Below are 24247 nucleotides of genomic sequence, written 5' to 3'. Positions count from 1 at the left end.
ACTCCAACCCATGGAAAGCAGTTCTTCATGGATCTGGCGTTGTGCTCATGGGCCTCGTCATGCTGGAACAGGTTTGGGTCTCCTAGTTCAAGTGAAGGGAGAATTTCATGCTCTTGCATCCAAAGACCTCGTGTACGAATATGTGCTGCTAGATTTGGAGAAGATTGTATGGCTGGAAGGGTAATGAAGTCAGGTGTCCCAAAACCTGAGCAAATTCATTTTAACGCCACTAATATTATTAATTATATACATTTTATTCATATATACAGTATTAACAAATAAATAGAGACAGAGACACAACTCTGGGACAGCATGCTAAACCAAACACCACCACCTGGTGGCAGAGACATGAACGACACTGAAAATGTTCTAAAATGTAGAAAATGCACAGAAAAAAGACGATTCCACTGTTTTCTGTTTTGAAAATGTATTTAATTTGTCAGCATCAAATAAACGTCGTGCTGGATCTATATTTTCATCCATAAGCGTCGAAAAACATGGGAGGAGAAGGATGTAAAAAAAGGAATAAAAACATTACAAATTAATTCTTGCACACACACGCACACACACACACACACACACACCTTAAACAGGCAGCATTTCTAAATCAGTTTATTGATAGTCACATCCATAATGTTTAAACATACACACACACACACACACACACACACACACACACCTCCAGCAGCTTGTGCTTTAGTTAATAACAGCCCAACATCCTACACATTAACACATCACATGTTGGGCTGAGATTGCTTTTGCTAAACATGACTATTTCAAAGAAGAGAGAGAGAGTGTGTGTGTGTGTGTGTTTGAGAGAGAGAAAGAGTGTGTATGTTTTATATTGTGCTTAGAATCGAGTCCTCTTATTACATCCAAGGATCTGACTTGTGGTAATTGAATGTGCTTTTCCATGTTGTGCCTCTAGGGGGCAGAAGCATGTCGCCTTAAAATCGTCTGCGTCCCCATATGGTTTCCTCCACACACCTCGTCGACTTCCTCTCAGAAGATTCAGCCTCAATGTTGTATGGAAAAGGGGAATGGGGGCAAACTGAGAGGGTCAATTCCCTATGACATCACTGAGGTGTTCATTAGGAAGTTGAGCAGCTAAGTGTCAATGCACTCTTGGGAAAAATAAAACAGTAGTTACATAATTTTACATAATACATAATTTTTTTTTAAAGTTATTCCTCACATTATGATACCCCACATTGAGTTTGGTTCTATGTTTGGGGATTGTAAAGCTCCAGCAGGTCTGATTAATCTTTTTCTTTAGAAAGTGGAAACATTTTAATGATGGGGGGAAAAAGGAAACCGCTAGCTATAACTAGCTAAATCTCAGCTGTTTGTTTATCCCTGCTTTGTTTTCCAGCTAGCATGCTAACTCTTTTGCTTGGTGTGACGTAGTAATGCTACAGGAGCACAGAATAGCATAGAATTTCCCAGCTAGTCAATGAGCTGGCAAGGTGAAAAGCACGCTGAGAAACCCCCTCCCTCAGCACGCGTCAGGGGTTTGAGAGGACGTCGACGAGGCCGTGTTTCTGAAAACAGTGGTCTTCAGTAAAACCCTGAATCGTGTAAAAACCCTGAACACTTCCTGGTCAATTGTAACACCGTCTGGACCTCCAGCGTGACTGGAGCATGTGAACATTTCACACAGTAACCAAGTAAAATAAGTACCATCACACTTTAGAATTTAAAAACACACCGAGGACCACATCGATCATGAATGTGGAGAAAGACGAGCTGAACTCTGGTGTCGTGACACCGAGAGAACATCAGGAGTGTGAGGGCGGAGCGAAGAGCCAAACATCTTTGGGTGGAGGAGCTTCATCACATGGAGGTGGAACCATCTGGTGAACACTGCAGCTGCTTCTCAATGATGAAGCGCAGATTCTTATATCTACGAGGATGGAGAGAGAGAGAGAGAGAGAGAGAGAGAGAGAGAGAGAGAGAGAGAGCGAGAGAGTGAGCGCTACAACCTCCCCTGTTATAATAAAAGCTTTTTTTAATCCTTATATCAAAAATGTTTTTTATTTTCATTCTATCAAAAAAACTTTTTTTCTCCTTATACCAATTTTTTTTGTCCTCATTTTAAAAAAATTACTTTTTAATTCTTATATCCAAAATCACCTTTTTTCATCATCAAATAAAATAAAATCGTTTTTTATCATCATATCAAAAAAATAAATTTTAATCCTCATATTAAAAATGACTTTTTTTAATCCCTTAATTATATAAATTATAATAATTATAATTATATAATAATAATAATAATAATAAAAAATATATAAAATATTAAATAAAAAAAAATTATATCACTTTTTTGTTTTAATTTTATTCTTCCAAAATTACTTTATTTTAATCCTCATCATATTAAAAATGACTTTTTTTATCCCTTAATTGTATAAAAAAATAATAATAATAATAATTTTTAAACCTGGTCATTATGATTCTCACCATACGTCCTTGTGTAAATGGTTACTATAGAAACAATGACATATTACAAGAATCGCCATATTGAACGATTTTCGACCAATCAGATTCAAGAATTCGAAATCAAAGCCGTGTAATAATAAAAACATTTAATCCTGAGGGGATTGAAGGAGCAACATTTAAAACTGATGTATCGTGCAGTGCATTATGGGTAGAGGCTCGGTCCTGTAGCCCCAGAGAGACGTGTTAAAGACGTGTCAAGATGACGTGGATTAGTGATCTGTATATCCATCATCTACCATGTTTAGGAATGAAGGAGTGCGTGTGAATTTCTTCTATACCTGTGTTTGAGTTTCTGCACCTCCCGGTCCTCCTCTTCTTTCAGTTTGGTGATGAAACTCTGAAGCACGGGCATCTCGAACTTGATGTATTGCGCCACCTAGTGGACAGAAAACACACATGGCTATAACAAACTGCATGCAGAGAGATTATAACTGCTATAACCTAAAAGACAACAGGAAGCAATTTGTTGGTAAATTTACGAGGAATAAAACACTTTTTTTGTCTTTTATAGTAAAAGCTAAATGTATAGAGTTATTTATGTCTGTAATTTTGAAGTCACCAACAGCTGGAACCAAATTCCAGCTGTGTGTCAACACACTTGGTCAATAAACCTGATTCTGATGCTTTGTGTTGTCTTTTTTACACTCCCTAAAAAAAATTTCCTTTTCCAGATACCACCAAGTTTTTCCTCGTTTCCTCAAAGCACTTACATCATATGTGACCTCCTCTCCAAGGTCCTGCTCCATCAGGAAGATCCTGCAGACCTGCTCACAAGGACCCTGCAGGATCCTTAACACCAGAGGATGATCTGTGGGCTTTAGTTTAACTCGCTCTGGAACACACACACACACACACACACACACACACACACACACACACACACACACGGCTGTTTTAGGCCGCACTGCTGCTATGTGAACACTAGGAGTTGGACATTTTTCAGGTTTCAGCTGTAAGACAATGAAATTGAGACAAAAGAGATAGAGAATTTGAGAGAGAGAATTATGGGGAGAGAGAGATAGAGAGAAAGACTGACCTCCAGTGGTGTGGACAATGTAGAGCGCAAAATCATCAGGACTGGTCTCAATCTTAAACTTGTTGAGTAAAACACGCAGCACCTGCGGCGTCGTCATGCAGCTGTTTATACGCACGTTAGTGACAGAACCGTACGCCGGAGTGAAGACCGCCGTCTGGGTCAGAGAGAGAGAGAGAGAGCGAAAGAGAGAGAGAGCGAGCGAGCGAGCGAGAGAGAGAGAGAGAGAGTGATGACAAATGTGAAAAAACATACAAAGAAACAGAAAGACAGAGTGTGCGATAGTGACAGAAAAAGAGACAAAAAGAGAGAGCCAGAAAACCAGACAGCGAAAGAGTGAGAGAGAAACAGAGAGAAACACAAAATGGGAGAGAAAGAGAGACAGAAAGAGAGATAATGATAGACAGAATGAAAGTGTTAGGGAGAAAAAAGGAGAGAAAGAGAGAGAGAGAGAGTTTGGTGTTTAGGGTGAGATAATATTGGGGTAGAGTCTGGACAGTAAAGCAGGCGTGTGATTCGTGCTCACCTTGTGGTTGTAAAAATGGCCATTGATGGAGAAACGGTGCCTCCTGATTCGCCGCTGGTCGCTAGGAGACCGCTTGTTTCCCCGCCTCAAAACCCCTGCATCACTTTTAGTCCTCAGGAGCTGAGAGCAGGTGTCTTCTAAAGAGTGAGAGAAAAAGAGAGACTCAGAAAGAGGGACTTATATAACTTCGGACGTATTTTGGTCTTCTGTCCACACTGAGGCGCTGTTTTCAGTCAATGTCGCTTTTTTAAAACCTTTTTATTATTATTATTTTTTAAAGTGGATACTTAGTGTGGACTTTAAAAACAAAGGTTTTTGAAAACTATTTAATTTTCAAAGAGCGGGAAAGTAAATAAACGGCATGCACAGTTCACGTTTTTTCATTTGACAAAACGACTGTTACTTATACTACGTTCTGATTCCAAGACAATCCGCCATAAGAGTCCTTGTGTAAGCGGTTGTGATGGAAACAACGCCGTAATAAAGCGAGAACGCCAATATAAATCTTACGTAATAAATTTTAACATGACGTAGTCCCACAGTGCATTATGGGTAGCACCCGGCGAGTCCTGGAAGCATCTCACCCACCTTCATGTTCGTCGTTTTCCATTTCGTTTACCATGCTGTTTTCCGATTCGCTCTCGGACAGCGTCACATCGATGGAGGGCGGAGCTTGTTTCTGAGCCTCAGCGCTACACAAAAACAGAGAAAACGGCATCGTTATTTCGAGTAAACGCCGTCTTCCTGTTGTGTCACGGGAGTATGGAGTTTGTTTGAAATCAGTGTTTACATGAACAGCAAAGAACTTCCTGCCGCTTTTATCCCAGGAGGATCTCCATCATCTACATAGCTTTTACTCACGCAAATCCAAATTCTCTCATTAGCATAGTTTAGTCGCTAGTCATTTCGTCCGTCCAGACGTTTCGTTCAGGACGGAATCCCGAATTAGACTCGACACAGACCTCTGTAATTGCTGGACTGTTGTATGTAACGAATCGGACCATGTTTGGTTCGCCACATCTGTAAGCTTCATCTTTCCCTTGGATTTGTTTTGACCCACACCGTATTTATCTTGGGTGGTGTCCGTCCATAAATTCCTTCCTTCCAGATTCTTTAAGTTTTTTTGGATAAAGATTATTACATTGGGACAGAAACAATCTACATGATTTGCACACGTATTACTGTCCTGAGAGACAAAGAGAGACAGACAGGTAGTCAAAGATAGACAGACATTCAAGAGAGAGAGTCAGAGAGAGAGAGAGTCAGAGAGAGAGAGAGAGTCAGAGAGAGAGAGAGAGAGAGAGAGAGAGAGAGAGAGAGAGAGAGAGAGAGAAAAAGAGAGAGATATGTTATGACTGAGTTATGTTATGTTATGACTGTTCTGAGATCTGAGTTCTGAGAAGTGTAATATAAAAAATTAAACATTGGTGTCCATGTTGAAAGTCTTGAAATGAGAATGTGAAGAACCCATGCAGTAGGAAAAGGAGACCTGAGCATGGAGATGGACCTTCCAGTAAATGAGTAATCAGATGTGTGAGGTGTGTGCTGATGTGTGTGTCGGCATCTACATCATAACCATAGGAAAAGCTTTTCACCTCGTCCAAAACAGCCTGGCATATTTACTGAATCTGTTTGCAGCAATAATGTGTGTGTGTGTGTGTGTGTGTGTGACCTCTGGTTGCCCAAGTTACAGCCCGAGTGCCAGGATGTAGATGAGGGAGGTGGTCGGATTCGCTCGTTGTCATCCTGCATCTGCAATCTGATTGGTCGCCGCAGACCCCAGGAGATGTTCAGGAGACCCTCAACAATCAGCTCACCTTCTTCCTGTGTACAGCAACCATTGAAACACACACACACACCGGTTTGGTTAGGTAAAGCAGTAATTAATGGTAGGTGATGAACTGTGGGCTTAACCTCAGGCTGCATCAAGAAAGCAGCTGTAATTACACACACACACACACACACACACACACACACACACACACACACACACCGGTTTGGTTAGGTAAAGCAGTAATTAATGGTAGGTGATGAACTGTGGGCAACCTCAGGCTGCATCAAGAAAGCAGCTGTAATTACACACACACACACACACACACACACACACACACACACACACACACACACACACACACACACAGTTCATTACTACCCAGAGACCGGTAAATTATGGAGCAGGGACAGTAGGAGTTAAGCTGAACCACATTTTAAAAATAAATCTGTGTGTGTGTGTGTGTGTGTGTGTGTGTTTCTACCTCTCTGTGTCTCAGCTGCAGGTTTTGTCCTTCATAATAAAGGTTATAGGTCTTCAGGTGGGCAAGGACGCTGCTCCTACACACACACACACACACATACACACACACACACACGTTTAAAACTCATATGAGATATAGAATGATGAGAAAATAAGAATATGAAATGATAGGATGATGAGATATGAAAAAAATTAGATATAAGAAGATGTAAAGATGAGATGATGAGATATGAGAAAATGTGATGATTTGATGTAATGATGTGAAAATGAGATATGAGATTAGGAGAAAATGAAATAAGATGATGATATGATGAGTAGATGTGGTGATGAGATGAGATTAAATATTAAGATGAGATGAGATGATGGTAAAATGAGATGAAAAGTTGTGATGAGATGTGGTGAAGATGTGATTATGAGATGAGATAAAATATAAGATGTTGAGAAGTTGATGAGATGAGACTTACTTGCTGATGTATTTATTCTCCCCGACCTGAACACCTTCATTCTGCTCCTCCATCTTAACTGTAATACGACTGCATGGATGGAGACTGCAGAGAGAGAGAGAGAGAGAGAGAGAGAGAGAGAGAGAGAGAGAGAGAATATCAGAGACTAAAAAGTCTCCTGAAACAAAGCTTGTGTGTGTTTTACTTATTTTATGGATTCAGGACAGGGGTGGTTTTCTCTCTCTCTCTCTCACACACACACACACACACACACACACACACACAAAATATAAACTTTATGTTCTGTATACATACACACACACACACACACACACACACACACAACATATTTGATATTTTACACACACATACAATATACTTTATATTCTGTACACACACACACACACACACACACACACACACACACACACACACAGATTGGAGGTTCCCCTGGCATGGTGCCAGCACAACTACACTTTCCTTCTGAATTACACAGTGGGGCTACAGAAAAGCTTCCAGAAAAGATAGACAGAGAGAGAGAGAGAAAGATAGACAGAGAGAGAGAGAGAGAGAGAGAGAGAGAGAGAGAGAGAGAGAGAGAGAGGAACAGGTGCAGGATCACGGTGTCTATTCATGAAGTGTGTCATGAAGTGTTCATTCTTCACAGTGCAGTGATTTGCATTGACTCTCATCCCAACTTCCATGTTTACACAGAAACACCCCAAAACTACTGAATTTCACTAAATGTCCGATCACGAAACAGCCCTGATTAAGAAGTTCCCGCCCACAAAGCCTCTGTAACCAATCACAAACCAGAAAACGCCTCAAAATTCTTGAAACCTTTTTAAACGCTGTATAATTAAAAAAAATAATTAAATATGTTTATTTGCATTGACTGGGTTGTCACTTGATGGCCGAGTAGAAAACAAGCTTGAAAACACACACACACACACACACTGAATCATAATTCAGTTACCTTTGCTCTGTGGCCCTCTGTATTTCCTGTTGCAGTGAGCAAAGCTGTGTTAACATAAGCATCTGAGGTGAGTGTGTGTGTGTGTGTGTGTGTGTGCTCGTGTGTGTTAATAAGGTTCTTTGCAAGCTTTCTTCTTTAGATTGAGTTGGCAAAAATAATGGAGGAAGTGTTGCCTTTTTGCTCCACTCTTCCTCTTTCTGCTGTTTAGAGAGGAAGTTGAAGCTCACAGTCAAGTAACGCTAGACTTCCTCAACACACACACACACAAGCACACACACGCACACGAGTCCCAAACACACAGCTGCTCTCCTCTTTATTCCTCTCTTCCTGTTTCTCACACACACATGTGCACAAACAAGACCCAGATACACAGATGCACAGTCATCTTATTAACTATTCCAGAATATCTATCTATCTATCTATCCATCCATCCATCCATCCATCCATCCATCCATCTATCCATCTATCTATCTATCTATATCTATCTAGCTGCATATCATCCATCAATCCATCTATCCATCTATCTATCTGCATATCATCTATCTATCTATCTATCTATCTATCTATCTATCTATCTATCTATCTATCTATCTATCTATCTATCTATCTGCATATCATCCATCAATCCATCTATCCATCTATCTATCTGCATATCATCTATCTATCTATCTATCTATCTATCTATCTATCTATCTATCTATCTATCTATCTATCTATCTATCTATCTGCATATCATCCATCTATTCATCCATCCATCTATCTATCTATCTATATGCATATCATCCATCTATTCATCCATCTATCCATCCATCTATCCATCTATCCATCTATCTATCTATCTATCTATCTATCTATCTAGTTCACTTCATAATTGATGGCAAACTTCCTGAAAATGATCCAAAGCAAATATACATAATTAATGCTGACACTTTCCACAACAGGCTGAGCTCGTTATCAACACACACATCACGTCACCTCGTCTGATCCTTCAACTTCATGCATGAGTGAGAGTGTGTGTGTGTGTGTGTTTGTGTGTGTGTGTGTGTGATGTAAAAACCGAAGCGAGTGTCTCAGCCCCGCCCGTGTTCCTTACACACTGCGCACGGTGTTCAGCTGTGATAAAATATTCATCATCAATTAGCTCAGAATAGTAAACCGCTTCTTTAATATTTCACACGTTATACAAAGCCTGGATGCTCCAAGCTGCTGAGAAGCACCAAGAGCTGTTAGTGATCAGGTGAATGTCAAGGTCAAGGTCAGGGTCAGAGACACAGCAGTCATGCCGGAGGTTAAGTGTTTGTTAAAAGCTGCATTCATGTAGTAGGTTCACTTGTGACTAAATGATGTAGTCAGTTTCCCATCATGCCTTTCTTTTTGCAATATTTTCATATCCAATCGATATTTCTTCCATAATCTGTCTGTCTTTCTTTCTGTTTCATTTATTCGTATTTACACTGATATTACAGACAAAATTTATAGATATTATAATTATTTTTTAAATAACAATATATATATATAGAAATCATACAGTGTTGAATATAGTATCAATAACATGTAATAACATACTGTACAATATAATATAATATAATTAAGGCTGTTAAATTTTCTGTTCGCTTTCTGACCATTTTCATTAAAAACATAAATAAATATAAGAGAGGCGAAATCAAAACCTTCAACGCAGCACACCTCCGTGACCTTTATTTACTCAGATATAAAAATATAAAAAGTCTCAAATCAAGCACCAAAATCCGCCACGATTCTTCTTATTCTTCTTCATTGGCGGTTTGCATTCTTAAAGAGAGCATCCGGCAATTAAAACCGTCCGTGTGGAAACATAGCAAAAGTTCTATTTAGTGTCCTGATGATTTACTTCATTTAAAAACGCCACAATTACTTTAAAACGTTTACGAGAATGTTTAGTCTTCGCTTATAATAAACATACATTTGCATAAGGCGTCAGTATTTGTGTATGCGCATGTTGATTAACTTAAGGTACATTTAGAACAGATATAAATTTGTGATTAGGTTGCGGTTTATCGTGATATCGGAAAAATATTTGAATTGAGCGACAGCCTTAAACATTAGTATAATATACTCTATAGTGAGGTACAGTATAGAATAGTATAGATAGACTGATATACTGGCATGTATAGTATAGTATGGAGGAAACAGGAAAAAGATTCTTGGTGATATTTTGATGTAAAATGTAAAAAAAATGTAAAAAAAAAAAAAAAACACGACCATCTTTATGTGTGGTGTCTCGTCTGAGTGTGGAGATTTCGAGCTTTGCTATAAGAGGAAATTAATAAAAAAAAGGAAAAGAAACGCTTCACACTTCCTCATTCATTCTGCCCTGAAGCCCTGAAGCCCTGAAGCTCTGAAGCTCAATACTTTTACAGTTCAGACCTTGTGATAAAAAAAGAACAGCCTTCTCTCATGACTCAAGGCTTTTTTTTAATACTTATATAACTGCACTCTCAGGCCTTGTGAACCGTCATGTGCCAGACGACACGTGAGAAATACAGGAATGAGACGATCTGCAGTTATTTACACCAGACACCGATATGAGCGCTGAGCTAACACCATTCTGTCATGCTGGAAGTGGGCGTGGCCTAATAAGCAGAATTTATTAATGTGTGAAGGGAAAACTCCAAACCCAGTTCCAGACTGCAGAGGAGCTGCTCGTTCGCTCTCGTCAGCATTTCACACATACCACAGCTACGACGTGAAACCTTGTGATTGGTCGAACGGATGAACACGTTAATCATGACTTCTGCCCCAACAGGTTGATGGATGAGGTCAAACACGAGTCTCCAAGACATGCAGGTGGTGAGTTTGAAAGAGGCAGATGTAGTGGAGAAAGTGATATGGAAACCGCTGTAGAGGCCCCTAACGAGAGCAGAAGAGACTCATGACTAAGCCCCGCCCATTTTTCCTAGAAAAGGACTGCACTACAATGAAGAAAAATCACTCTGACACCTACAAACTGTACACACAAGACAAATCATAAGCCGGGAAGTGGATTAATATCCTGTCACTTACACTGAACCTTTTCAAGAGTTTATTGTCCATAAATCTAATTAACCAAAAAAGGAAGTGAAACTGTGTGTGTGTGTGTGTGTGTGTGTGTGTGTGTGTGTGTGTGATGGTCTGGGGGAACTGCCAGTAGAAGTGGAGCTGGCCGAGTGATCAGCCAAATGTGAGAGAGACACACACACACACACACACACACACACACACACACACACACACACACACACACATTTGACCTTAACGCAGTCTGATTCAATTTGTGGATTCTATCTGTCTGACATCCCGATTCAGTATTTCTACTTATTTTGTGTGTGTGTGTGTGTGTGTGTGTGTGTGTGTGTGCCTGGTTTTTCAATTCCAAAGCAGTTACTCACCAAACTTCTGTCTCTATTAAGATACAGATAACAACTATTTGTCTTTAATGCACACACAAACACACACACACACACACACACACACACACACACACAATCTCTTTCTCTCGCTCTCACACATACACTCTCTCTTTTTCAAACACACAGACTCCCTCTATTTCTTTTTTACACACACACACACACACACACACACACACACACACACACAAACACACACACAAAAAGGTCACAACACAGCACCCTGTTTCTCCATCACCTCCCAAGCGCCTTTACCATTGTTCAAATCGTCATGACGACCCTCAAACATTCGTCTTTCCTCCTCGCTTCCTTCCCTCTGCTTATGAGTTTAACAGCTTCACCACTCTGTGTGTGTGTGTGTGTGCGTGTGTGTCTGTGTGCTTGCTTGAACTTCTACTCCATTTTATACTCCCTAAAAGAGAACTGCCAGATCTGTCAGTGTAAAACTGAGGTAGTGTGTGTGTGTGTGTGTGTGTTTTCAAGGCAACGTTCATCTGTTAAACATAAATCACTTCTCTCTTTAAAAACAAAGAGGCTCATCACGAGTTCTGGGGAAACATTTAACAGTTCTTAAGTACTTCAACTGCAAACCTTCACTATGTGGAGAGAGAGAGAGAGAGAGAGAGAGAGAGAATATATTTGTTTTTATGACCAGGTGTCAATGGATCTGGATCCTATCCCACCAATACTGGGTATCACACTCTCACTCTCTCTCTCTCTCTCTCTCTCTCTCTCTCTCTCTTTCACTCTCACTCTCTCTCTCTCTCACTCTCACTCTCTCTCCCCCATTTTTCCCTGGAGGAAGAAGTAACCAGAGAACCCAGAGGAATCTTTACACAGTCATATGAAGCATCATCACTTACCCCATCCCCAGACCCTGCAGCTGTGAAGAGGCAATGCTAACCTCTAAGCGTGACGACCACCACCACCATCACCACCACCACAACCATAACCAACATTACCACATCCACCACCATCACCATATCCACCACCTCCATAACCACCATCACCACAACAACCACCATCACCATATCCACCACCACCATCACCATATTCACCACTACCATCACCATATTCACCACTACCATCACCACATCCACCACAACCACAACCACCATCACCACAACAACCACCATCACCATATCCACCACCACCATCTCCATATTCACCACCACCATCACCACATCCACCACAACCATAACCACCATCACCACAACAACCACCATCACCATATCCACCACCACCATCACCATATTCACCACCACCATCACCACATCCACCACAACCATAACCAACATCACCACAACCATCACCACATCCACCACAACCACAACCATCACCACATCCACCATCACCACATCCACCACAATCATCATCACCGCAATCATCACCACAACCAACATCACCAAATCAACCACCATCACCACATCCACCACAATAATCATCACCACAACCACCACCACCATCACATCCATCACCATCACCACCACCACAGATTAAACATGGTTGAACATCAGTTGAGCACCAGCCTGGTATCAGATCGCATCTCACCTCTTCCACACTGGTGGATTATAAACCCTGGACCCCCGTGATGATGCTTCACATTTGGTCAGGACCAACACCACATCTCTGACCATTCACATGACAGAACATCGTGCACACACTTAAAGATCACGAGGAGCATCAAACGTGTGCATGGTTTCTAATCCACCAGTGGGGGAAAACCATGATCGGATCCGAGCAGATCGGATAGTGTTCCAACTCCTTGTATCAGGAAACATCTAAGAGTCTACAAAGCAACATAATGGCCTTCCTAGGATCCTACTGATCCTAACACACACACACACACACACACACACACACACACACACACACACACACACACAGAGGTATTATAAGAAGTATTTTATGTCCACTCACCGGTCGCGCGTGCTTTTGTTGTTGTTGGCTGTGTGTGTGTGTGTGTGTGATTCGTGCGCTTCGCGCTTCTCCTGCCTCCTTATCTCCACGCGCCTCTCTGTCTCTCCTTCTTCTCCTAGCGGAACCGAACGCACGTGCAGCGCACTTCCGGCCCGACTGCTATTCCGAACCAAGACACGTGCTTCCGCCCCGCCCGAACCAGCACCGTCCGCGCGCACAGTATAAAATATAGATATAGATATAGATATATATATATCCGCCCCGGTGTCGCGCGTGCAGCAGAACAAGACCCGGAGAGGGAGAGTCTTGACGTGGGGACTCGATACCGAATCGGTTCATTTTTACTTAAACGACTCCTTTTTTATATATGTATTTATAAACGAACGAGAGAATCGATTCATACGTAACACATCTTAAATAGTTATGTTATATTTTGTTATGTTGTAATATAGTGCAAACATTTTAGGCAAATGTGAAAAAATGCAAAAAAGTAAGAAGTAAGAAGGCTTTCAAAATTAAGTGCTAACATTTTTTTTTTAACAAACAAAGTGGAAAGTAAATAAATAAACAGTGGAGAAATCCAAATCAAATCAATATTTGTTGTCTGCAAAACAGCATCAAATCTTGCACAGTTTTTTGAAGGAACTCAGTAGGTAGGTTTTTGCAGACATCTTGGAGATCTAACTACAGATCTTCTGGATGAAGACTGCCTTGAGTCTCTTTATGTAATCCCAGACAGACACCATGATGTTGGCTCTGTGAAGGCCAAAACAAAAACATTTAGTTCTTCTTGGTCTATGTATATTATAAACGTTATACAGATGTAATATATGATGAGTTTCCGTGATCTGAGAACTCAAAAAGTACTACCAAAATGCAGGGCGAACCTGTGCTTCTGATGTATTTGGGCTGTGCAGTTGTGGCTGCAGTGAAAGGAAATTTTTCAATTGTGTTCATTGGGTCTTGCTTTAGTAATGCTATTAAATCCATTAAGTGTTATTATATATAACACTTAGGATTTTATTTACAGTTTTTATATATTGTTTGCAGGCTGGAGTCAGTTGTTTCAGTTGAGTGAATCAGTGAATCAGTGACTCCTGATCCGTCTTCAAAGGAGGCGAGCACGAAGACCGACCCCTCCCCCGCCCCCCTCTCTATCCCTCTCACCCTCCCCCGCCCTCTATTGTTTCTCCTCTTATCAGCCAATCAGCGCGCGACTTTGGACACCTCTTTGTTCACCATACCGATATAATTAATGAGGGAATCCCGGCTCAGCCAATCAGCGCGCGGCATAAGCGCCCCTGTAATCGCGCCGTCGCATGAATAATTAATGAGGGAATCCCGGAAACAATAGTGAGCTGGCGGGGGCAGTGGGTGGGGCAGTGGGGCAGTATTCATTTAAATAAATTGTAGTTGCAGCTGATTCAGGAGAAGCGTTTCATCTTATAAAATAGTATAAAAAAGTATATAAAATAGTAGTATATAAAAATTATTACAATCTGTACTATTATAATGGGTGATAAATAGGGACCAAATTTCCCTTACTACCCATTATAAACCATGGATCATGGAGCAGATTGTAGATTTGCTATAACTTCTGACTGGAGACGGGATTGTTGCGGAATATTGTTTGTAAATAATAGATTTTACATTTATACAGCCTACACGACAAAAGTTGAGACAGATTGACAAACGTGAAGCAACTTGAAGACAGCAGATCGTGGAAAAGTCGGGTACTAAATGCTCCTCCCACTTATACGTTACTATTACATTAGAGTACAGCAACTGTATAAACATAGATTTCCTGATCACCGCTTAACAGTATGTAGAGAATAATCGAGACACACAAAAGTTCAATGTGGAACATTTTTTTATATAATTTCAGGAGCAAAAAGAATAAAACAGTCACTACAATTAGTATTTACGAAGCCTGGTCCAGGAGTAAAGCACGCTCCATCCTCTACTCCATATATTCACTCATATCCATAATATTTATAAAGTATCTTACTAAAACTGTCTCATTTATTATTCTGTGATCAACATCAAACTGGAAGCAATGTTAGAAAAATACATTATGAAAAAAGGTTTTAGCTAACCAATGTAGCTAGCTAGCTATGTATAATGTTTAAATAAAAAGAATTGTAACAAAAGAAATGGTGCGCTTGGCAGCATGGTATTATAATCTTTACCTTTACATTTGTGATCTCTACAAACAAAAATCGTTTGCATGTAAAAACATAAAAATCACGTATAAAAAAAGATCAGAAATCAAGAAGAAGAAAAAAAACAAACATTGAATAAAAAGATAAACACTTCAGATAGTACAATAGTATACTCTTCAGATAGACTCTCCTTCAAAATAACTGAAGGGATTTTATCTTTGAATCATACTCCGAGTGACCGTCTTACTCAAAACCACTCACGACCTTCCACGTCTGACCTCAAGGTCAAATCTTAAATCACGTTATTAGAATACGTGATATTATAAATAAAAACTCGAGATCTGCCACAAAAAAAAAAAAAAAAAAACAAATCCGTATAATTTCTCAATCCTTATGACGATCAGACTGCAAGTGTTACCATAGTAACCGCTAAGATCGGAGAGAAAGTGAGAGGTTTTAGCAGGAAGGTCCGTTCGAGTCGTATTCAGCATTCGAGAACATTAAAAAAAAAAAAAAAAAAGAGAGAAAGAAGAATGGATTTGGGGAACATGGTGCTGAAGAAGTGAGGAAGGGACGCTTGTGGTTTGTTATAATGTACGGTATTACACGAGAAACGGTATATACACGGGGCGACACGTGTTATAGGGTTAACTCCGCCCCTGAAATAACATGCACTGCAAAAAAAAAAATACAATAAAAAATTTTAAAATCCTTTGGAAATGTGAAATCCTGGGAGAGAAAAAAAAACAGCACATGGTCAGGTGTCCACAAACTTTTGACCATATTGTGTATATAATATTTCGGTGCACCACTTTTATATTTATTTACGATTAGTATTGAATCAAATACGTAAATTCAACAAAGAGATGATCAGGTTTCAGAAATATATTAAGAATTTAGAATTTTTGTCTTTTTCTTTCCACTTTTTAAATTTGTATTTACCCTAAAAGTAAAAAAAACTTTTTGGTTGTCACATTTGCATTTTTTTTTCTTTCCCATAAACAAAATTAATTCAAAAACCTGCGTATGTTACGAGTTAAAGTTAGAAACGGGGTTTACATAACGTTTTTTTTTTTTGGTGTTTGAGGTTTCAAGGTGATTTTTTCTACAAACAGGTTTTGATGGACTGTTTTCTAAGAAAGAAAGAAAAAAATAAATGATGCATGTTATTCCGGTCAGTTACACTTTAAAAAAAAAAATGGATGTTTGTAATGTTGAAAGATTTACAGATTTAAAGATTTACTGATGAATTCAACAATGAAAAAAAAAATTATAATAATTAAAAAAAAAGAGAGCTTGGCAAATTCTTTGTAGTTGTGCTCCCTAATTTTACTCGAAAAACTACAATTGCAGAGGAATTCTTCTTTAGTGCAATACGACATCGAAATTGGAATCCTGTAAATCTTTGCTGAAATTTTAAAACATAGTAATATTTACACCTGGACTGCAAACTGACGGATAAAACAAAGATGTTGTTAAATTCCCCAATTTTTCAGCATCAAATATAAAAACAAACAAAATGCAGCTGATTTTCCTGTCAGGTATTTTATCCTAAAACCCCTTCAGGTATCGCGATATGATATTTGGGTCGTATCGCTCGACCCTTACTGTCGAGTCCTGAAATAAATGGTACGTTTCACGGCGCTGATTTTCACGACGGTGTTTTTTTTTGCAGTGATACTTGTGTTTTCAGTACTCCAGCTTATTTCGCCAGACTTGTAGTAAACAGCAGGTTGACTCTTCCGACTCCTGCGCAGAGCCCGGTGACACCCCTCAATACTGGCACACAGAGCGGCTGTGGAAATGTAAAATGTGTGTCTGAGCTGCACCGAGCGAGATTTCCCCCGGACGCCTCGGACGTGATGAGCTGCGTTCACATTTCACAGTTTTTTCACACCACTGGTTAAACAACAACATTGAATTCAAGGATTTCTCCTGAAGTGAACCAGAACTACTGTATAGCCAAAAGTATTGGGACACCTGACTTTCCTTTACAAAGTCGAAGGCAGACAATTCTATAGAACATCCTCTAGAGGCGCCATCATGTACACAGCACCAGAACAAGATCTGCTTTCCATGGTTTTGGAGTGGAAGATCTCCTGCTATACAGCTCTGATCTCAACCCTACTCAACGTGAATGCTGACTGCACCCCAGGCCTCCTCACCTCACCTTCATCACTACCTATTATAGGAGCAAATTGGAACTAAAATGTGGAATGGGATGCTCAAAAAAAGCACATGGTCAGATGTCCACTAACTTTTATCTATATAGTGTATATTGATATTGATATAAAACAAATCTGCAGCCTGGATTAGAATCAAACTCAGAAAATGAACTCGCTTTGAACGCTGCTCGGGTTCTCCCTCGCTGATGCAGCCCAGTGAAACAAGTTTATCCATTAGCGTGGAGCAGAGACGAGAGCTTCTGCGAGGCGTGGGAATGACTTTTTGTGACTCATGAAGCACCAATTCGGCTGTAAAAGGATCCAGTAAATAAAATCTCTCATATCGCCTGGATTTTTTTCATTTCCTTCTCACCTAACGCTCAGACCAGCATAAATAAATAAATAAATACGCAAAAGCGTACGCGTCTGCGTGGCTGGAAAAAAAAAAGCGACGTGCTCGCCTCGAGCATTAGAACGTTAACAAAGCTGCTTTTTTACGAGACTCTTTGTCCGACATCGCAGCACATGCACTGGAATAAAAACAAACAAAAAAAACCAAGCAAAACCCCACGCCAGGTAGAGCCTTAAGGTTTAAAAGCACCGCTTGTATAAAACGGCAACGTGAAATGAGAGAAAGTTAGAAAGAGAAAAGAGAGACAGGGACTTTCAAACTGACAGATCAGAACTCAAGAGCTTCTGCCACTTTTCTTTTTCGATATTTACAATTTTTTAAGGGAACCTTTTCGAAGGGAAAAAAGATGCATCACCCAAAAGCAATCCATCAACATGTTTGGTGTCTGAGATTTTGCTCCTTTTTTTTCTTTAGACATACTGATGCAACAGTCTCTTCTGAAATACTTTAAATGATGGAGTGATTTCCTGTTACTCTACATGGACAAATGTATTGGGACACCAGACCTTTCCAGCCTTTTGTTCTTCTTCCCCAAACTGTTACCACAAAGTTGGCGGCACACAAATTGTATTGTGCCGTTCCTTCACTTGAACTGATAGACCCGAATACCTGTTCCATCATTACAATGATGGATCATCTCCCTAAAGAGTATATGCTTTCCATGGGTTTGAGTGGAAGATCTCCTGCTATAGCGCTCCATCCCACCAGTATGAATGTGAACGCTGACTGCACCCGAGTCCTCCTCACCTCACCTACATCAGTACCTGACTTTAACTCCTTTGTGAATAAATCTTCACATAGATCTCCACAAAACCTAGTGGAACATCTGTCCAGAAGAGTGGAGTTTATTATAAGAGCAAATATGGAATGGGATGTTCAGACAGGAGCACATAGAAATGCTCAAGTGTCCGCAAACATTTGTCCATATGCTGTAGCTATAAACACGAAAGGATCATCACGCTGGACAGTTCTTGGTGATCATGAAGAACTTCGTTCCCTAGGCCGTTTAAAAAAAACGTATAAAATATGACAGCATTGTTTTTTTAGGAGCTGTTTTTAGAAATATTTGTACTTTTACAAATTTTTTTTTAATTTAATTGCAACAGCAGTTAAAGGCCTTGTTTAAGGGCCCAGCAAGTGGTAGCATGGTGGGGCTGGGATTTTAACTCAGGACCTTCCATTCCAATTACAACGCATCAAGCGAGTTCAGCAGGAACATCCAAACGATGATGCGATAAAGAGTAAACAGATTGAAAAAGCATAATTGCATTTCAGTGTAGCATGACTGCAACACGGTGATGACTAGAAGCCAGATTACTACACAAAGGAGTGAACGTCCAGACACAAAATACATGTTTTTTTCCCCCCGATAAAAAGTTCCCTTTCAGGCTTTGCTTCACATGTCCTGTCTTCCAAACACAGAAAAAAACGATTTGAACGAATGAAAGGTTCAGCACAGAGACGATGCGCCGAGAGGGTTTCAAGTCGATGGAAATGTAAGTGTCTGGACAGTCCAGCGAGGGTTATAAGACTGAAGAAAGGAATCGGATCAGAAGTGTGTTTTTTTCTTGCATAATCAAGTGCGAAACAGAATTAACGATGTGTGCTGCGTGAACACTAATACGGGCTATATATATATATATATATATATATTCGAAGCATTTCTCAGTGCAGTGCAGGTTTGCTCAGGAAATAAAGAACGAGTAATTTTTGTCAAACAGTCTAATAGCGTCGCCCCCTGGTGGAATGTTTCCAGGACTTCCACATGTTGGAACACTCCAGTAGTGTCCAGTCACGCGATAGGTGTTGTCGAAGATCAAAATTGTGTGGACATCGTCTAACCCGAAACACACACACACACACACACACACACACACAACGAGGGCTTTGAGAACAGCGTGATGAACAGAGCAGCTCCACGCTACACTCTGCTTTCTCCTGCCTCCGTTCTTACAGCCACGCCCTCCTCTTCCCGCATGCTGCCCCGCCCCCGACAGGCTCCACCCAGTCTGTTCCACTGGTAGCCGGCAAACGTGGGGCTGATGGGTAGGTACTGGAAGATGCGGTGGCGCCGCAGGAAGTCCATGCCAAATGGCAAGTCGTAGGATCGCATCCCTTTTAGTTCAGAGGCACCCGAACGCGAGCCGCGCTTCAGCTTACGGATCCCGCGCTCCTCCGGAGTGCCTACACACACACACACACACACACACACACACACACACACACACACACACACACACACACACACACACACACACACACACACACACACACGTACATGTTCAATTCGATTCATGCCACACACCAAGGAGGAAAAAAATGGCTACACTGCACACACAAACACTCACCAGGAATAGTGTTGTCCAGAATGAAGGCCACAGATCCGCCCACAAACATGGCTGTGGTAAGAAGAACATTCAGCACCTGGTCGATCTCCACAATTCCTGTTCACAAGACAGAAAGGAGCCACACAACTCCACATTTTACACAATTAAGACATCAGAACTTGTGTGTGTGTGTGAGACGTGTCTTTGTGTGTGTGCCCACCGGTGACGAGAGGGTTTCCCCTGAGGTAGTTGGGGAGGACCAGCCCGAAGAAGATCGAGAAGCCGAGGACGAATAGGTTGCGTGAGGAATTGAGATCGATGAACTGCAAGTTGGACAAACCCACGGCCGTGATCATGCCGAAGAGCGTGCAGAACAGAGCGCCGAGCACGGGGTCCGGGAGGGACGCGAACAGAGCGCTGAACTTCCCCACGGTGCCGAGCAGCAGCATAAACAACGCGCCGTACTGTATCACCCTCCTACTGCCCACCTGCACACACACACACACACACACACACACACACACACACACACACACACACACACACGTCATCCAATCACAAACGCCCTCTATTCATAACCATTTATTTCCCATCTCATTGTAGAGCACAGATACCTTCGTGATCCCCAAAACACCGATGTTTGGACTGGAAGATGTGGAGCCGTTTCCTGTGCCGAACAAACCGTCGAGTACACAGGACAGGCCTTCGACAAAAATCCCCCTGAAACGGAAAAAAAGAAGGGGAAAAAAAAAAAGCATATGAAATTTACATACAGTCTAAGTGTCTTAGCGTAAAAAATAATGACATTTTTAAATCAATTAAATAAATAGTAGCAGTAAAAAAAACGTACAGTCTAAAGACATTGGTGTGTGTGTGTGTGTGTGTGTGTGTGTGTGTTTGTGTGTTGTACCTGTTAATAGCATGTACAGGAGGAGGCGGGGCGCAGGACAGCCGCGCACAGGCATAATAATCTCCAATAGACTCAATGATGCTGGCGACCACCGCGCTCATCATCCCGATCACCCCGGCTGTGGTTACCGTCGGCAACCCCCACTGAACTACAAGGGGAAAACATGTGCGCACACAAAAAAGGAATAAACAAACATCCATTCACTGTTGATGTTTACTGTTTATTTTTGGAATTTACTGTACGATTTAACCCTAAACACACACTCACATGGGTAGGGAACCTTAAACCAGGGTGCAGCTGCCAGGATGCCCTGCCTGGCGTCTGTGCGTGCGTAGTAACCATACTGATCCTTCTGTGGAGGAAACACGTCTGTCACGGTGAAGATGAAACACAGAAACCAGGAGACCAGGATCGCCATGATGATCTACAGAAACAGATGAATAAAAAGAGCATAGAACAAATCACACTCTTACACACTAGCACAGTCATTACCACAGACACTGTCCAAGGTGCTGATCTAAAAAGTAATCAACCCATGACCAACCCTTCTGACCAATCAGAATCCAGAATGCTGCACTGAACACATGTCTAAGCAGGTAATGGAAATAAAATTGGTTGGCACATGTGTGACCCTCCTCATGTGCCAGAAAAGCTCATCAAACGCTCTGGCGTCGCCCATCTGGTGCCTCCGGGCTGCTTATGACTACCATAATGCTGTAACCAGACACTGGATGGAGCTCGTTTGTGACGGGAAAAATGCTTCTGGGCTGTCAGGCAGCTGATCTGCGTGTTAATTTTTTCGTTTATTTACGCTCGCACAATTATTCTTGCTTTCTGACCAACCAAGTAAACGGGTCCCGTACACCAAATACGCCTCTTCAAGAAATACAGCAAAATATATATATAAATAATACACAGTATACATTCTGACATTCTGTCAATCACTGGGTCAGTGAAAGAAGAAGCTTGAGAGATTGTGTGTGTGCGCGCGCATGTGTACAAGTGTGTGCATGTGTGTGTGTGTACAGCAGGAGGACTCACAGGGAACATCTTGAAGAGCTGGAGGCGGTAGGAGGTCCAGCCTTTTTTGGCTTTGTAGATGGGAAGTGGCAGCTGCACGTTGCGAGCGTACTGAGAAAACAGCAGCACCAGAAAGATAGTACTGGTAAAGTGGAAAAAACACACACACACACACACACACACACACACACACACACACACACACACACACACATTTAGAAAACACACTAATCTCCTAAGTCTGCCTTTTAGGATTTTCTGCGACATTTTATTTCCGCCACGAATGACAGTATCGTTAAACGCAAATCACGTTCTGCTGTAGCTCTGTCGAATTCTCAATTCTGATTGGTCGGCAGGGTTGAGACGCTCCAAACAGTCCTAATCATAAAAGATTTTTAAATGTAAAGCATGGAAGAGTTAAAAATGCCATGCTAATTTTTTTTGCAAGCTGTCGTAACTGTTGTACAAAGTCTGTATTACCTTCTGGATCTCCCTTTTAGTGATGCTGCCATAAGTACATTGCCCCGAGTACCTACTTGCACCCTGATCCCACTGTAGATGCCGACCGATTCATTCGATTTGCCGATTAATCGGCACCGATAGTTTGCTGGAAATATCCGGGTTGCGTCTGTGGCCAGAGCGGCTAAGGCGGTCCACTGTCATTACACAGGGCGAGAGCGGCCTCTAGAGGCGAATCACTGATGCCACGTGCTGTTTGGGGTCTTTTTTATTCATTTTGTTCAGTTTGAATTCATGTCTTGTATTTTTCTTGTTATTTCAGCACATTTTCATGATTAAGTACTGTGCTTTATTATTATTTTTTAAACATATTGTTTGGTTTTTATCCAGTATCCATTTTAAAAACTATTGGTTGATTAATTAGTTATCTGGAAGCACGGTGCAACCCAGCTATCGGTAAAATCCATCTGTCAACCCATATTGAACTTTGAGGATGGATTTGTACTGTCAAAACATCAACAGTTCTGCATTTAAGCATCTGTTACTGGACAGCAAACCTCAACAATGATGGAACGAAAATGAATGGATATTTGGTTCTCTTTTGAGTCTGGTTCCTCTTAAGGTTTCTTAAACCATCTCCAAGTTTTTTCTTGCCTTTCCTTGCCCTGGCTCACTCTTTAGGGACAAACGTATAAGATATAAATGCCCAATTTATGACCTATTAAATGTCTACTTTGGGACATAACACTATAAAAAAATATAATTGAATTATGGAAGGAGTCTCCAGTGTGAGCACCGCGCAGCAAGTCACAATTTTTAAAAGCGAGACACATTTTTTCTGTTTTATTCATTTCTAGATGAAATACAGGCAAGCGTACAGACGTCTCATTTCTGTAATATAAAATGTTACAAACTGGAAACAGAAAACTGACAGAAAAACATAAATCGTGGATAGAAATAAAACACTTTGGAATGTGGCGTGAAAGCGGAAACCTATAAGTAAATAAGAGTCCCAGCAGGTCCTCGGGTGTGTTTTTCCATCCATATGATACAGTGTGGGAATGTACATGCGATACTCACAGCATAGCGATGCCCCAGTGCTTGCCCGCCCTCTCCCCCGCTGCCTGGAAGCCAGACAGGCCGATTAGGGCCACAGTGGGCGTGATGGTGAGAGGCCCGATGTACTTCAGCAACAATCCCGGGAGACCCAGCGCCCCCACACACACCTCCACCAGAGAGGACACGATTATTGCCCCCTGAATCTGGGGGTAAAAAGGCAAAGAGAGGTGGAAAGAAAAGTGAGATGTGCTCTGACCTCAGTATGTACACAGTGAGCAAATTGTATTCGAGAGAGTGGAAGAGGTTGGAAGATGAGAGCGGAGAGACGTGAAGGAAGCCTAGGATGGAGGAATCATTGATTACGGCCGCCTCCAGACTCTTATGAGCGGCATAATCGAATGCAAACCAACTCGTGGGAAAGCCCCTGTTTCGCCACGGGATCCAAACACGGTTAGAAAATCTGGTTGTGAAGCCCCTCGACATGCAGAGAAAGCTTTTAATGGAGCAGGGCGTTGCGAAAGAGCAGAAGAACGAAAGCACAGGGCTTTAAAGCTCTTACCTGAGAGAGAAAAAATGAGAGGCGAAAAAAAAAAAAAAGACAATGTGAAAGGGTGGGGATGAGGGGGGGTTGGACGGGGGCTAGAGTTTGAGGAAATA

General features: G+C 41.3%; 2 protein-coding genes across 5 annotated transcripts in view; both read right to left on the bottom strand.

Moving 5' to 3' along the window:
* Positions 1-410: 410 nt before the first annotated feature.
* On the bottom strand, positions 411-13404 carry rassf2a (Ras association domain family member 2a). 3 transcript variants are annotated; one of them, XR_006928372.1, is made up of 11 exons: positions 7732-7825; positions 6777-6860; positions 6314-6389; positions 5731-5882; positions 4647-4750; positions 4059-4195; positions 3536-3689; positions 3210-3331; positions 2778-2875; positions 1709-1903; positions 411-1124 (listed from the first exon to the last, which is right to left on the bottom strand). XR_006928372.1 is itself a non-coding variant. In XM_046872148.1 (10 exons), the coding sequence occupies exons 2-10, from the start codon at positions 6827-6829 to the stop codon at positions 1834-1836; spliced, it is 966 nt and encodes a 321-aa protein (XP_046728104.1). In that variant the 5' UTR covers positions 6830-6860; positions 13077-13404; the 3' UTR covers positions 411-1833. The 3 variants fall into 3 exon arrangements, 2 of the variants coding, with proteins under 2 accessions (XP_046728104.1, XP_046728103.1); XM_046872148.1 differs by lacking the exon at positions 7732-7825 and adding an exon at positions 13077-13404 and having other exon boundaries at positions 411-1903; XM_046872147.1 differs by having other exon boundaries at positions 411-1903.
* A 1524-nt stretch (positions 13405-14928) lies between these two features.
* Positions 14929-24247, bottom strand: part of slc23a2 (solute carrier family 23 member 2) — a 26776-nt gene continuing 17457 nt past the window's right edge. For both annotated transcript variants that reach the window (XM_046872228.1, XM_046872229.1), the window contains exons 8-15: positions 23612-23793; positions 22094-22214; positions 21320-21476; positions 21053-21200; positions 20757-20862; positions 20363-20630; positions 20164-20259; positions 14929-19999 (exon numbers count right to left, since the gene is read on the bottom strand). In XM_046872228.1, the coding sequence (XP_046728184.1) occupies positions 19737-19999; positions 20164-20259; positions 20363-20630; positions 20757-20862; positions 21053-21200; positions 21320-21476; positions 22094-22214; positions 23612-23793 (1341 nt within the window). In that variant the 3' untranslated portion in view covers positions 14929-19736. The remainder of the gene's footprint in view (positions 20000-20163; positions 20260-20362; positions 20631-20756; positions 20863-21052; positions 21201-21319; positions 21477-22093; positions 22215-23611; positions 23794-24247) is intronic.

The sequence above is a fragment of the Silurus meridionalis genome, chromosome 17 (genome assembly GCF_014805685.1).
Source record: "Silurus meridionalis isolate SWU-2019-XX chromosome 17, ASM1480568v1, whole genome shotgun sequence".
Lineage (NCBI taxonomy): Eukaryota > Metazoa > Chordata > Actinopteri > Siluriformes > Siluridae > Silurus > Silurus meridionalis.
Note: the sequence above shows the minus strand (reverse complement) of the source record. Positions and strands in the feature narration are given on the sequence as shown.

Excerpts from the sequence above, each read along its gene's own strand:
- rassf2a (XM_046872147.1), bottom strand. The coding sequence starts at position 7,793 with ATGCTTATGTTAACACAGCTTTGCTCACTGCAACAGGAAATACAGAGG. Across the intron at positions 6,861-7,731 it reads CAGAGGGCCACAGAGCAAAG|TCTCCATCCATGCAGTCGTA; the intron begins GTAACTGAATTA and ends CTCTCTCTGCAG. Across the intron at positions 1,904-2,777 it reads GTGCAGAAACTCAAACACAG|ATATAAGAATCTGCGCTTCA; the intron begins GTATAGAAGAAA and ends CCATCCTCGTAG.